We start from the raw sequence: 16,214 nt of genomic DNA, 5'->3' as shown, positions 1-16,214 counted from the left end.
TTTACGAGTCATCTTTTACGTAATGTTGTACTCTACTCCCCTGTTCACAAGCCATCAGATTGTAACTTCGACAGGGGCAGGGCTGGCATGGCTCTAGGAATGAAAGCTTCTTTTATTGTTTCTCTTTCTTGGTGCTCTTTTTTTATCAATACTAAGGATGCGTTGGCCAGGAGGACTAAAGGCTAGAGATTGGCTTTATAAGAAGTTCTGCAGTTTTCTTTTGGTTGGTTTCATGTGCTAACCCCAAGCAACACATCTAGCTTACTCATATGATAAATGCTTTATTTCTCATTCCATAAACAGAGAGGGTCACACTACCTGCATTTCTTACAAATCAGTCTAAAGATTCATTTGTGGTAGATAAGTAGGGAACTAATCAGTAGTCTATTCCATCGTCTTCAACATCAGGCATCTCAGCTGCTTGCCTGTCACTCAGCCTTGCAAACCAGGAACAGTCTCCCCTCAGTTCAGGAGCCATGTCTTCATCTGTGCCCTCTTGATTGGTTTCAAGTTCTAAATCTCCCCACCTGGCTCTTGAGCAGTAATTAAGGCAATTAGCCTCTGCCTCTCAGGGCAGGTTGCTAACACAATCCAGCTGATTTATCTCCAGAGACATTTCATAAAGCTCAGCGAAGGAAAAAAACGTTCCTGCTAGAAGCAGAAAGAAGCAAAAGGCAGAAAGGAAAACAAAAGCATCTTAGTCCTTCATTCTCTGTTTGTGACCTATATTTATCTGTAAGCATAATCCTTCTCTCTTGCATATGCCAAAAATTTGCACAGTACCCCTGTTGCATTCCCAGCTTTCCTCAAAAGAAATCAGTCTTTAATATGGCATCTTATTATCAGGGCCAGTTGTAAATGGCTGTTTGGTACTGAACAGTCTGATTTGGGTTACATGCATGTCATCAATGAATTGGCTTGGGTTTTTTGCATGGGTCTGTTTCTCAATATGTCACTATTACTGTCTTATCTCCTCTAATCTGTACTTCTGAAGATGTAAATGATTGATCAGAAGAGAAGGAGTGACAGGACTGTCTCCTGTCATCTACTCTGGCATATGACTGCAGTGACTGAGCAACACAAACTGAGGGAGGGAGAGCTTAAATTTGTCTCAAACAATGGAGATGCGTGAGTTGGAATTCCCTTCTCCACTGCTTCCACTGATTGTTTTTCAATCTCCTCTCCAAACACTGGAACTTCTGGCATGCTCAACCTGGAAATGGGAAAGGTGGGAAAACCTCTGAAATGCTATTGTGTAGGAATGAAGTAGGAAGAGGAAATCAGCACAGCAAAGAGCTTATGGGACTTCAGAAAGAGCACACCAGAAAAAGTTCATTATTAAAACATTTTCCTCTCTTGTCCCAATCATCATCCTTTGCCCATCATTATTTCCCAGGTTTTTTCTGTACACTGTATTTTTCTTATTCATATGAGTTATGATAAAAAAAATGCTGCTCCTCCATCCGTATTAGAAAACACAGGTCCACAGCTCAGCATATAACTATGTATTTAATAAGTTCAGCTGCTGTGCAGTCTCAGGCAGACTTTGTAGGGGGTTGCCAAGTTCCTGGACCTCAAATAGCACTCTTTTGCAAAAGTCCTGGCAAGATTGGGACAGAGGCATCCTTCACATTTTTTGATTTCTTTATCTTAGTGCAAACAAGTTCTCCTTTCTTTTGCTGCTGCTCTCGTGACACACAAACCCCTCCAGTACTGTTTTATTATCCCTACATCTGTCACTGATGTTCCTTTCTGGAAGCCTCTTTAGAGACTTTGTACAACCTGAAAGCCTCTTGCATAGCTCCCATCTCCAGTTTTCCTGGAATATATAGAGACAGGGTAGCAATGTGGAAGTAAGTGCCAAAAACCATGTTTCTTATCTCCTGTCATCCTGATACAACTTGAACCCTTTCACCTGTGAACATGTTTGCTCGTTGGGAACGTGGCTTTGCAGAAAGAAAAAGCTTGCATATACCTGAGCTGCTGTGAACAAGTAGAAAACTGTCATGGTGAAGTGAGAGGAAGAGAAAGTCAGTGGAATAAATGGGCAGACAGAAAGTGTTTTGGTTCTCTGTGGTTGTAATTCTCTTAGCAAGGGCTTCAGTTGTAGCTGACAGTTGTAGACTCAAGGGGTGTTGCTCAGAAATAAGCACAGTTTCCTGGAATAGATTTATTCTTTGGGACCTTAGAAAATAGCTTTCCGTTTTGTGATGGTAATTGAAGAAGAAAACAGGTTATTGAACCATTTTGGTGTCACAGCTTAAATTAATGGCAAGAGGGAGCAGAAAGAAATTTAGGGAGTAAGATGTGAAGGAAATACTATGAGAGTCAAGAGAGCAATCTTAGAAGAGAATGGAGAAATAAGAACCAAGGCATAATGAGTTCTAAGTGAAAGAAAAGAATGCAAGATTTCAGGAGAAAGCAACTTGGAAAAAAATGGTTTCAGCTGAGGGAAAGGGGCATTAGCAGAAGGAATAGCAAGTGAGGAGAAAAAAAGAACAAAGATTGTGGCAATTTTCTGGCTCATGGTAGATGTTTGTCAAGGGGACCATGACTAAACCAGTGAATTGCATGTGGTTTGTATTCCTCACAGCTAAAATAAGGAAGGGGATTCTTCTGCTTAGGTTTTCCAGCAGCAGTGTGCTCATGGTTAAAATAGAGCATGTGATGATGCCATGGTGACAGGAAAACTTGCTCTCTCTATTTACAATAACATTATTTCCCTTGCTTACAGATAGTCCTTGGAAATTAAAGTCCTAGAAATAAAACACTAAGCATAGGACACTTAAACTACTGCTAAAGAAATTATTTCACTCCTGTATCTCAGGCTTCAGAGGCTGTGACTACAGTTGCAGTATTCAGCACCTACTTTTAGTCTGGAAAATGAACAGCAGCTTGGAATAGTTTCTAACAATAGGAGTGTTGGCTAGTAAGTGGGCCAGAAGTCTGTTCTTCTATTGACAAATAGCTTGAGTTTTGTCAGGAGTTCTGCTGTTTCCTTTTGAAAAGTTGCTATCAAACTCAACTACTTGTTGTATCCCTGCTAATGTGCTTAGTTATGTTTTACTCTTCTGTTGCTTAGCTGAGGACAGGCTGCAAAAAAAGGAGTGAAAGTCTTGAGGCTTGCACTGTGATTGTCACTGTAATATTCAGGATTTTTTAGCTCTGCTCCATCTTAGTTACTTCGTAAGTATGTTGGCTATGCTATAGGTTTCATGCTCAATTCAAATATAACAAGAAGAAAGTTATAGCTCAGTATTTTTGCAAAAAACAGTTTTTAGTTCTTACCAGCCATTTGTCTGATGATTGTCCAAATAACTGATGGTCCAAAATGCTCACTATCTGCCTGTAATGTGAAACTTAGTAGTTACTGAAGTATATTTCGTAAGAAAAATTTTACCTAATTCCCAGACAAACTGCCACTATTTCATTTTAAAAATGAAAAAAACCAAAGAACCACCCAAACAAACAAAAAGAAAAACCAAACAAAAATCTGTCAAATAGAAGACTGTAGAATCTGGGTGGAAACTGTAAAACCTCTTAGAAAAAGGTCAAAATATCACAAAAAATTGGAAGTATTTTTTCAGTAGAAATTTTTGATGAAAGCGTTTTGATAAAAACACAAGAGCCAGGCTCTTGGTTGCACAGAGCTTTCCTAGTACCTGCAAAGTATGCCAGTGCTCTCCTTAGGACACCACTCATGAAGGTTTCTTATCTTTAATAGTAAGGCAATTTGTATATTTTAGTGAAGTAGACTCTTACAAGAGTATTGCTTCTTCATTCAAGTCTTCTGATTTGATTTTGAGTGTACTATAGTGAATGTTTAAATCCTCTCTTAGCTCACAGTTTGCAGAAATCCAGAAACTTATGATGGAGCTTTCCTATGTGGCAGTCTCTGTTTCTCAAATTCACAGAAGCTCTGTCAGATCCTTTTAAAGCTTCAAAATAGCAGTGTATGATGCCAGAAATAATTTAGGCTTTTATTTGAGTCTCCCACCATTCAGCTTTGACTTTTCAGCTCCCACAAAGAACATGGTATTTTTTGCCAAAAACACAGCAGCAATATGACCAGTTATTGGGGGTTATGTAACTTGTTTTTTTTTAATATTTGGTTGAAAGTATTTTTCTTGTTATATCAGTGACAGGAGTTCTAGATGTCATTAATAAAATGGCTTTGTAAAATAAAAATTGTGGGAAGTAGGCAAGTATCCTGTTCTGTTAAATCAGCTCTGCTATGGTACTCTTGACACTGGTGGGCTGGGGAGGTTTGGACACACTTATTCTGATCCTGCAAGAATTCTCCCCCTCCAGAGTGGCTGGAGAAGGAGCAGAAGCCTTCCTGAATGTGGTGAATAAGATAGGAAGAGATTGGTTGAGGATGAATTAGAAATAAGCTTCTCATACATAAACTATCACCTCTAAATATCCTTCATTCTTCTATTTGACAAAAAATTCTCAGCTGCCTCTCTTTTTTACTGTGCTTAATTTCTGAGTTTATTTCTCTTAGGACAAAGTGATGTATTTCAATAATGTCAGTCAATACCAGTGGAAATGGAGCTGGGAAATACTGTATTTTAACTAACAGGAGAAAATATACCAGAGGAAGATCTACGTTTCAGGAGGTCTTTCAATTATTTCTTATCTTTCAATTACCCAAACTTCTGTCTATCTAGATAAATCCTACTGGAACGAAAGCATCTGGGTAATTTGCAGTTTCCTTTATTAATTGTTAATAAATGAGCTTCTGGGGAATGGAATATTATAAGCAAACAGATAATACGATATGGACTGGCTAATTACTTAGAAAGAAGTAGGTAGTCTTGGGAACAGTCACTGGTCTCTCAGTAACTACTGTAAAAAAAAATTACTGGGGAAAAGATCATGTCCAAAATAATTCAGGAGAAAAATATTTTTATTTCTTGGTTTTTATTATAAATAACTGATCAATTGTCTTTCTGGAGCTCAACGCAGAGCAAAGAGAAAAGCTCTTTTAACATTTCAGAGTAATACAAGTTTTGTGTAAAAATGTCTTATACAATCTACTCCACAACACTTTCTGTGTTAGATAACACTTCTGTAGAGTCAGACCTATGAAACCCTAGACTTTAGCTCTCCATTCTTCCAGTAAAAATGCTGTTATACCAAGCTACAAACAGTGGAATTTTAGACAATTGCACCTTCCCATTATCAAGGGTGAAATTTTATGAAGAAGCAGAAAGGCCAATTTTGCTGTAACAAGGCCAGTGAACTGGTCATAGTCAGCTGGAAAGATATGAGTAAGATGAGCAAATGTGTGACGAGTTTATAAAAATTAGGTTAATTGGATCTTTAAATAAATTGTGAGATGGCGGAATTTTATCTGAGACTTCACAGTCTTCTGTAATGAGAAAAAATGGATGGGCAGTAAAGTTCCACACACATGGCAGTATGAAGATTTAAAGGGGCCATGTAAAAAGGATAACAACAGTAAAGTCTTGAAGAGAGAAATGTGTAGGATTTAAGAGGGATTGCAAAAAAAATGTCTTATTAATGAAAAATAATAGAGAGCTGGACTTCTATCTATAAAAGCTGAAAGAGGATTGCCTAGGATAATGGCTGAACCCTAGTTTTCCAGTTATGCCTCCTGATTTACTGTATGAATTGAGGAGGGAAATTGAGGAGAAATTAATAGTTTAACCTCTTTTATTATCAAAATGGTATGTATGTGCCAAATATATTTTGTTTTCTAAAGTGTTATTTATATTATGTATTTTATAGATCTAACGTAAAAAACCCCGAACACTACCTTCTGTTGTGTGAGATGAATCTCGCCGCCAGGCTCTGGGATCTGTCCCCCCACTTCCGGGACCACACCCAGCCTAACCCGCGCATGCGCACCAGGGCCAGCCCCATCCGGGCACAGGCGGGGCGAGCACTGGCAAATCTTGGCACCTGCTGCCTACATTTCCCCCCTTTTTTTTTTTTTTTTTTTTTTTTTTTTTTTTTTTTTTTTTTTTTTTTTTTTTTTAAGTTTTTATGGGGGAAAAGATGACAAATATGCAAAGATCTTAGATGCGTGGTGCCTCGTTGTTCAGAGCCGGTGGTACTGGTCTGCAGGGAGAGGTTGGTGAAGACAACGAAGCCGCAGAAGCTGAGGGCCAAGGGCATCATCTGCGAAGCCTGCAGGCTCTTGGGGGAGAAGGCGCCGAAAGCCTGGCACATACAAAGGCCGAGCCAGGTGACGGCGAAGCGCACCAGGGTGAGGCCAAGGCTGGGGAAGCCCAGCCGCACGCACAGCCACCTTGGCTGAGGGGCTGCCCCTCTCTCTGCAGCCTTCCGTGGGGCTCTGGGGCAGCCGGAGGTGCTGCAAGCCGCGGTTTCCGCCCCATCATTTTCCGGTGTTTTGACTTCCTCCAGGGGTGGCGCCGACGGGGTCACGGCCGGCATTCTCTCGGGCTCCCCCCCCTCGGAGGGTGGTGCCGACGGGGTCACGGTTGGCGCTCTCTTGGGCTCCTCCCCCTCGAAGGGGGGTGCCGAGGGGGTCTCAGCAGGCATTTCCTTCGGGGGGAATGCCTCGCTCTTTCGTAATGGAGCCGCGGCGGTGGCAATTGCCACTTCTATTTCGGCTTTCATAAGAGCTAATAGATTGCAAACGACCCGCCAGGTGTTGTCCGCACCAATAATGTTGCCGTTGGTCTCCTTATAGTGGAGACTTGCCAGCAGACTGTGCACCTCCCCCCGGAGGTTCCAGGCGGTCTCAGGACCCGGATAGCGGAGGGGTTCCTGCCTTTCCGCCTGGGCTACAGTCTGCTCGGCAACGGCGGTGCCGGTAGGTTTGCTTTCATAGGATCCCATCATCAGTTTTACTGATGTCGATGTCGAAGAGAAGAAAGGGTTTCTCTTACCCGAATCTTTCGGGGTATCGAGCGGTCTGTGGAGAAGGGTCACTTTCGGACAAAACGCTCGGGGAGACGGTTTAGACCGAAATTGTTGCCCACATTCTCCACCAGATGTTGCGTGAAATGAATCTCGCCGCCAGGCTCTGGGATCTGTCCCCCCACTTCCGGGACCACACCCAGCCGAACCCGCGCATGCGCACCAGGGCCAGCCCCATCCGGGCACAGGCGGGGTGAGCACCGGCAAATCTTGGCACCTGCTGCCTACAACCTTCTGTAATCAAGTTCTGTGCAATGTGGAAAACTCATAAATACGGAAGATACACATAAAAGTGAACCTGATTTGCAAGAGTAATTGCTGAAATTGTAGACTTCTGTGCATTCAGTAGTACAGAGTGAAATACTGAGATGTAGAAAGAGAAGGAAGAAAGGGATAGAAGTCTCTTGCTGTTACTTGTCCTGCAATGGGTTAATGCGGTACCATCCTCCAAACCATGTCTGTTGGCCATACACCAGTATCTGATCTATTAGCTGGTGGGAAACTATAGTAGACTTTATATTTATTATTCTGGATTACTTCTGCTGTATTTCTCACAAAATAATGGCCTTACTTCCATTGGCAGCTGCGGGGTTTCTGCATTGCAGTCTTCTGCATATATGGGGTATTCTTTTAACTCGCAAATAAGATTATAAAGTATTTCTGTTGTAAGTATATTAGAAATCAGTCAAGCAATAAAGAATGTATTTTCCACAGAAAGGTCTCAAATGGAATACGCTTTGGAGTTTTGGGAATTACTTTTTGAGAAAGTTTCAACCCAAATGAAGAACATCCTGAGCAGACCAGTAAGAACAATTATGAATCTGGAAAACATGAGTTTCTTAGCATGCAAGGGATTTTTTAGTCTAGAGAAGAGGAGGCTGAGGGGAGACCTTATTTCTCTCTACAGCTACCTGAAAGGAGGTTGTAATGAGGTGGGAGTTGGTCTCTTCTCCCATGGATCTGGTGATAGGACAAGAGGAAATGGAGTCAAGTTGCTCCAGGGGAAGCTTATATTGGATATTAGGAAAAGTTTTTTTTACAGAAGGAGTGATCAGGCATTGGAACAGGCTTCCCCGGGAAGTGGTGGAGTCACCATCCCTGGAGGTGTTAAAAAAATGTATGGAGGTAGCACTTGAGGACATGGCTTGGTTGGCTGGTGCTGTTGAGTTGATGTTTGGACTTGATGATCTTAGAGGTACTCTCCAACCTTAATGATTCTCTGATTGTATGAATGTATTTATTAGAAAGATTGCCCTACATTGTAATATGAAGTTGACGGGTGAAGAAGGAATAGGCTTAGTACTGTGTATGAAAGTCAGAGGTGTGTGTTAAGAATATTTTAATAATTCTGAAGACAGTGCCACATTGGTACACATTGATACAGATTGTCTGGGGGATGCATTGCATCTCACGCACTGGGAGTCTTAAGATAACAACCAGACAAACAGTGGTTAGAAATGACCTTTTGGCCTTATTCTGTGGCAGCAAGATTAACTCAATAACTCTGTGATGTGCTCATAGGTCTTTTATTGTACAATTTGACACTTGCTTTACTTCAGATGACTTTTGTTGCTGACTTGTAATATTTTAGAAAGATGTTGATATTTCATGTTACAAGCTCTTGAAAGTAGGTTGTTGGACAAGAACATTGGCCTTCATTTTTATAAAGCAGAAGTGTCTAATACTTATTATTGCAAAGAAGAGATTAAAATAGTGAGCTCAGAACCTTCAGAAAAGGGCAAGGAAAAAGTGGCCAGAATATATTTGTAAACATTTCTGTATTTTTAAGACAACTTCAAAATAATTTAAATGTTTGGAAGAGGCAATGTGCTTGGCCTTAGCCTTCGTCTCATTTGTTTTTCTTGAATAATTTCTCATTTTTGTTCCCCTTGGATAATTTCTCATTTTACTTGCTGTTGCTTTGTTTTCCAGCCTACATCTGCTAAACACAAAGGTTTCTCCTGTGGAACACCTTGTGTCTACTAATGCTTCTGCTACATGATTGCTCTAATCTTGCATTGCTGTGTGCTCCCTCTGTCCCTTCCATGTTCACACTTCATCAGCAGCCAAAAGGTTTCTGCTTTCAGGTGGTAAGATGGAGCCAAGAACCAGTCCTGATCTTAGATAGACTGGCAAAAGAAAAAAATATTTAACCAGGATGACTTCTCCAGTCTGTTTCAGTGCATGACCATGAAAATGTATATGTCAATCATGTGTGAGCATGAATGAGCAGGTTTCTGCCTGGCAAAGGGGGGAGCAGTCTTTTGCTGACTGCAAGACCTAAAACTGGGGAATGTGTCCAAAGGTAAAATTGTCCTCTGCTCTCCTACTCTGTTTGTTTAGTACTGCAGCTGCTTCATAGATTTCCAAAATAAAATACTTATCTACTTTTGCACAACTGCAGAATCAACACAAGAGAGAATCAGTCTGTTCCTTCTCTGACTTAATATTTATCTGTGTAGAAAAACAAAAACGTAGAAACTTTATTCTTAACAGCTGTTTTAGCCTCTTACCTCAGTTTGCTGATGCAACAGCTAGGAAAAACCCCACCTTTTTTCCTGCTACTGTACATGGTCTTCAAATCCTTAATGAATAAATATGGATTTATGTCACGCAACTTTTTCAGAATATGTGATTCTGCATGGTTCATTTAAGATGGTAAAGTTGTTCTTTAAATAAATATTTAGACATTGGACAAGGCCCTCCTTGCAATGGTTTCTTAAAAAAGAAATGACTATTGTATTTTTGAGAGATGTAGCTAATCCATTTTGGCCTGAATTTCTTTCCTTCACAAAAGCAAATCTCAATCCCGGTGCATAATTTATGATCTTGGCATCCAGCCCAAACATATGTACATACTGAAATGAGTTTTGCATCTGTTTAGCTGCATGCACATGAGTAGGCTAATTGGATTTAGTCTGATGAAACAACTCATGTGAAATCAAGTGTTTGCAGAACAAGGGTTTCAGACAGTAGGGTTCTTCAGGGCAGTATGTTCTGCTTCCTACAGCTTTATGTGGTGCCTAGCACATGAAATGGCTTGTTTATTATCTAGAAGCCCCCCACATGCTGTACAGCTGTAGTTTGAGGTGAAATGGAGTACAAAAGCACCAGTCCTGCAGTCTGGTTCAGATCTTCTGCTGCACTTTGACATAATTACAATAATTTTAACACTGAAGTAATGGTAACTTTGTCTTCCTGGACTCCCTTCAGTATCAAGGAAAATCACACTTCTTTTTCTTTCATAACAGGCTACCATGCTGTAGTTGTTGGATTTCTGTAGCTGTTGGCCAAATACTGTTGCTTATATATGTTAGGCACAAGTTATAGCCATCTTCTCATACTAGGATGAAACCATATCCTTCTGGAGCCTCATAATTCAATAAATGCAACACCTCCTGCAAGGGAGATTTATCAGAACTGGTGGCAATATAGACATTCAGAACAAAATATCAGAACAAAATGTCAAGAAGAGGAACATTTTTTTTTTTTTTTTTCTGGTCTCCCAAGTCTTTTCTCCCAATGCCATCTCATGTCTGCTCTTCTGAATCCTGGCTAATTTGAGCCTCATAACTGTGCAGTCATAAGCTGTAGGCAGAGAAGAGGTGATGGTGAGCGTGCTACTTGTGTTTTCTCATTCTTCCTATAAGGATCTAGGGAGCTGAAAGTGCTCTGGAAAGTTCAGACTCAGGGAAGAAGCTGAGAGAGGCTGCAAGATGTGGAGTTAGGAACATCAGGGATTAAAAAATGAAACCCCAGTGGATTTGTATTGTGAGAATGTAGTGTGTGGAGGACAGATGAAAAAGGGAGGCTTTGAGTGTGAATGCTGTTCAGGCAGCACCAGGAAATGAATGGGAGCCACTGCAAAACCAATGGTGTAGAGATGTAGATAGGTGTAGAGATGACCAGCATACGATGGAAATTAATATAGGAAAGAAAAAAAGGAGCTTGAGTAAGAATATAAAGCAAGAGGTATACCTTAAAGATCATTTTTTTGGCCTTTCCTGCTTCATTACCTAGCTACATTTCGTAATTGGTAAAAACACCCTTGAAATATAAGGACAGTTTTAGGAGGTTCAGAATGTAAATCAAGATGTGATTTTAAGTATTTGAAATTTATTTTTGACTGAGGCATTATGCTCCTGACTCTTGGTGACATTTAGGCAGGAGGCATCTAAGAAAAGCATGTGTGTGAAGTTCATTGTGTAGTACCTGATTCAGAACTCTCTGAAGTTAATAGAGTATAGCAGGCTTTGAAGCAAGAGAAGAAAATATTGAAATATTACAGGACTAAATGTTATAGAAGTAAAATTGTGCTCTGAATTACCTAAACATGAATCTGATGGCTCTGGGGAGGATAGTCTCTGATACTTTTATGGGACTAGGGGGGAAACTTTGATCTCAGAGTGTGAAGCTGTAGAAGGCTGATTACTGCTGATGTCTTTTTGTGGACTGCTGTTCGAAGAGTTTGCAGAGGAGACAAGTACCTGAAGTCTTGATATTGCAAGGAAAATACCCACTATTGACTTTTTCGTAATTGAAAACTTCTTGGTCCTTCAAGTGGATGCATTTTAATGAGATGGTCATCTGATATATCCAACAAGTTAAATGTTTTGCTCAGGAGAAAATTCTAAATGTTCATATGCAAATAGAAAATGGGTTTACTACAGAGTTTTCAGAATAGCATTCAAACTTAACAAACCTTTGACAAACAAATGATCATTAATTCATTCTGGGGTTTTGCAAGTGAAACAAGGACATAATCATCTCTGTGTTTTCAATAACTTATTGCAGATCTTGATAGTATCTTGTATTGATTGGATTAACAGTAATGCTTCCTACTTAAATCCTCTCTGCCTTAGCTGTGTAATTTTTAGTCCTTTATAGTGTTGTGTAAATAAACTCCTTATTTATATCTTGGCTGATACAAAGAAGGTGGTATTTGTTAGAAACTTCTATATGTAGTACTGAACAAGGCTGTATGGTAAAGATCTTATGTTTACTGTAATTATCGTAGGTAATTAATTTGTTAATCGGTTTACTGAATTTTCAGCTGCTCACAATATTTTAAAGTGCTGAAATGAATATTATTGTGATCTGCTCACTCTTACAAGGATTGCGAGCACTTTATGTTGAACAAAGAATATAAAGAAATGGATTTCTTTAAATATTTATAAAGCATTTTTGATGACTAGACCTCATTTCCATGGTGAATTTTTACAAGCGTCTTCTTTTTGTCTATTTTCAGTCCCCTGCACATAGCTATTCAAGCTATGACTCTGGCAAGAATGAGAGTGTAGGCAGAGGTGCTGAAGATTTGTCTCTGAATCGAGGAGATGAGGATGAGGATGACCATGACGAGCAGGAAGATCCCGAGAAGGTTAATGAATCAGATGGGGTAGAAGCTGAGCGACTCAAAGCTTTTAACGTAAGTCTCCCTGCATCGGCCGCCTGGTTCACTGTTCCTTTTCCTTTGACAATATTAAAGGCCCATCGGTTTAATTTGCAGGGTTTATTTTGATTTTTATTATTTTAATGCCTCTTGCCATCGGATGACAGATTCACTGTGTTTTATTTAGAATTTCAAGGCAGAGAGCCATCTTTACCAGCGAGGCAGACAAAGCTTTGCTGCGTGTGCGTGCATGTGCGTCCCTGCGTGCGGGTGTGCAGGTCTGTCTGTGCATGTTCACGCACGGAGTGGAAAGGGGCTGTAGCTAGATTATCAGAAGACCATTGCAGTGGTCGGCTGCTTTCCCAGTGTATGTAATTATGCATGAAAATACGAGCGATTTTTCAAAAGAAGAAAAAAGTGGGATTTGGTTCAATAACATTATTAGCAATCGCAGCTTATTGTTAATCGTTAAACGTAAGGAGTGCCTATTTTCACAATCTGTTCTGGTTTATCTCACAAGTTCTGTATTCTATAGACTATTCTTTTCTTGTCTTCTTCTTTTTATTTTTTTTTTTTAAACCAGCCCACCCCAAATAACCCTTTAAAGAACTGTTTGCTTAATATTTCTGGCTTCCCATTACAAAGCTCTTCAGTGGATATAAAAGGTGTCTTCCTCTCAGTAATCAAGACAGGAAGCTAGGAAGAGAAGAGAGCCACCCTCCAAACCCATCTCCTCTGTCTCCCTCTTGCCAACAGATGTTTGTCAGGCTGTTTGTAGATGAAAACTTAGACCGAATGGTCCCAATCTCTAAGCAGCCCAAAGAAAAGATCCAGGCTATCATTGACTCATGCAGGCGACAATTCCCTGAGTACCAAGAGCGTGCCAGAAAGCGCATCCGTACTTACCTCAAGTCCTGCAGGCGGATGAAAAGAAGTGGTTTTGAGATGGTGAGTTTTGATTTAAAACCCAGCCCTAGTTTCCATCAAAACCCCATATGTAAATCCATGGCACTATTTTGTTTTCATCTTAGTGTCTTTTTTTTTTTTTTTGGTTGTTTTTTTCTTTTTGTTTTGGGTAATACCAGGTCAGAGGGTTGTTTTTTTCCCTTCTTCATTCTTCCTGAATTTATTTCCTTTGTTCACTGGTTTAAGAGTGCTATAAGACACTTGAGTCCATGATATGAGCCAGTATGGATGCATAGGAAAAGCAAAACAAAGCAAGGCATAAGAAGGGAAAACAACTCGTGTCATATATGGTGACTTATTTCCAATTTTAGGTTACAGGAAGAGATTTTTGACTGGAAAAGTTTCACAGTAGTATTTTTTTTTCTTTAAAATTCCTCTGGCCAACTGGATTTTTGTGAGCTCTGTAAAAATTAGATCCTGCTAAAAAAATGCTATACCCAAGCAAATACCCAGAATAGTAACCACACACTGTCAATGGGTTTTTTCTTGTACATTTTAGCCTGTTTATGCATCAGTAAAATTTCTCAGTTGACATATAGGTGTGCAAAATGCATTAAATGGTTTTAAAGCAAGGACATCAAACTTATGGTTTGAGTGTGCCAGCAGTTTAGTAATTGTAATTCAGCCAAAGACAGTGAAAGATATATTGGTATGCAGCTGTCAGTGCTTGCACATACTATTATTTTAATGTAATGAGAATGGGAAAATAATGTCTTCTCACCAATGGGCAGCTACATTATCTCTAAAAAATCTTTGTATCTCAAAAACATTACAAAGTTAGAAGAAGCTAGGTAGCTACACTTCTTTGATATATCTCAGCCATCTCTCTGGCCTTTAGATGACAGTAAAACCACCTCATCATAACAAATAGGTGTAATTTAGTCATTAAACATATAATTTCTTTAAAATAAAGCATCTGCAAACCTACAGATTATATTAAAAAGTTGTTGGAGGTAAATGAGTTTTAGTGTTTCTCTCATTCTCTCTTTCTTTTCCTTCAGTCTCTGCGAAGTATTTATTATTGCCATATGTCGTTTAAGATGTTAGCTGACAGTTTTAAGAACAAAATATCAGGTTTATTTGTAGAGTAAGACCACTATTGGATAACAAAAAAGCAAAGACAGAGACTGAATTTTTGTATGTGTTTGTGATTCTAATTGACTGCTTGGCTTTCTTACTTGAAACATTGGGATAACATTGTCTCTGAACAATGGAAACACAGATGAAGAGAGACAGGTAGAATAAAAGACATCTGTATAGATAAAAGTGCCAAAGATTGACTGGTGGTGTACATGTCACATTATATAGCCTTCCAAAATAAAAGAAGGAAGACCAGAAAGTAAATATTTTCTCCAATATACCAAGTAGCATCAAATTGCATCTACTTACTATTACTGAAAATAGTCCAGCAATATCAAGTTCAGCTTTCACAGTGCCAAATATTTTTATTTTGTTGTACTTCCAATTGAAAATGCTTATAAAATTAGCCAATGCTAGCAAGTCTCCTGACTGTTCCAATTTATGGTCTCATTACTGTCATAATTCACACTGATGAGCAGTTATGTAAACTGGATCATTTTCTGTCATCTGAAAGACTTGCACAACTGTTTTCCATTGTGAATAAGGGACTTAACAGCCTGACCCTTAAGAGCTGTGTTGGCTTGACTTCAGTGCACATTTGCAAACGCTGCTTTCATGTGCATAAAGGTTGCAGTATCAAACTTATACCTGGGAGGAGAAAAGGACCAGACATTACTAGGAACACAATCCAAAAAAAGGCAATCTTTATAGTTTAGAAATATTTCCTGTTTTTACAATGTTCCGTGACAGTTTATGGCATTTTTAAACAATTAAATTACCTTCTAAAATACTGACTTTGCTGCCCATGAATGGAAGTGACAAGGCACTGGAGCTCATGCCAATTGAGCCCTCTTGGGTCTGGAGGAAATCTGTCCTGCTTCCCCATTCAGAGGTAGGATAGTGAGCCCAAGACTATCCATTGTCTTTGGGGGAGCTCCCATTTACTTCCTAAGAGAATAAGTGGTATTTAATGTTTGTGTTTTGAATAATTCTGAAATGTAATATTTGTTCTTTTTAATTACTTTCTGATTTCAAGGTTATTGTATCAGCATCTCCTGATTATAAGCAGCTGTAAAACAGTGCTACAATGGACAGAAGCACTTGACTGTGTGATTATTTTAAAAGTACTTGCCATTTTGACAGTGGAAAAGAATCACTTTGCCTGGATTGTAACATTTGTTTGAAACAATTATGAAAGGACATGTTAGTGTTGATTTCAATCAGGTTCTGTTCTCAAATATAGCAAAACAGGATAATCATCAGCTCAGGAGCAATGGTGATACTGTTGTTATATTAAGTAGGATGTCAGATAATATTATCTCCTCAGGAGATGCTTTTTGCTAAAGACATAAGACAAGTTTTTCATTTTTGTTCAGGTTCAGTATGCCACATTTTGAGCATTTAGTTGCAAGAAAAAAAGAGAACAAACTCATATATGGCACTTGACAGTTCAGGTTGTGTGTGGAACTGCAGCTGTCTACAGTGTCATATTGTAAAATGAAGAGAAACCATAAAAGCTGGGTTAAATGAGTCTAAGACCGCATAGTAAAGATGAAAAAAACATGCCTGAAGCTTGCTTCTGTCTGTTATTTGTCATCTGTAATCCAAATGGCAGTTCTTGCTGCAAAACAAGCCCATTCTAGCTCTGAGGCAATGGGAAAGACTCAGTCTCACGAGTGTTCATATAGTTAATTAACGTATTTCTTAGTATTTATATTTTTAAAGGACTGCTTATAGTTATTCTGCTTCTACTTATGGCAGACAGTTGTCCACAGACTCCAAGGCAGCTTATATATCTTCTTGTTATAAATAGTCCTTTGAGGAATTCCCTTTCTATAATGGAAGTGCTTCTCTCATGTGA

General features: G+C 39.4%; 1 protein-coding gene across 2 annotated transcripts in view; it reads left to right on the top strand.

Annotated features, from left to right (window-relative positions):
- Nucleotides 1-16,214, top strand: part of NOL4 (nucleolar protein 4) — a 187,319-nt gene that overhangs the window by 127,806 nt on the left and 43,299 nt on the right. Inside the window, exons 7-8 of one of the 2 annotated variants that reach the window (XM_071737452.1) lie at nt 12,164-12,343; nt 13,064-13,255. In XM_071737452.1, the coding sequence (XP_071593553.1) occupies nt 12,164-12,343; nt 13,064-13,255 (372 nt within the window). The remainder of the gene's footprint in view (nt 1-12,163; nt 12,344-13,063; nt 13,256-16,214) is intronic. The other variant, XM_071737453.1, reaches the window with a different exon arrangement.

The sequence above is a fragment of the Heliangelus exortis genome, chromosome 2 (assembly GCF_036169615.1).
Source record: "Heliangelus exortis chromosome 2, bHelExo1.hap1, whole genome shotgun sequence".
NCBI lineage: Eukaryota > Metazoa > Chordata > Aves > Apodiformes > Trochilidae > Heliangelus > Heliangelus exortis.
This window is presented reverse-complemented; position numbering and strand designations above follow the sequence as displayed.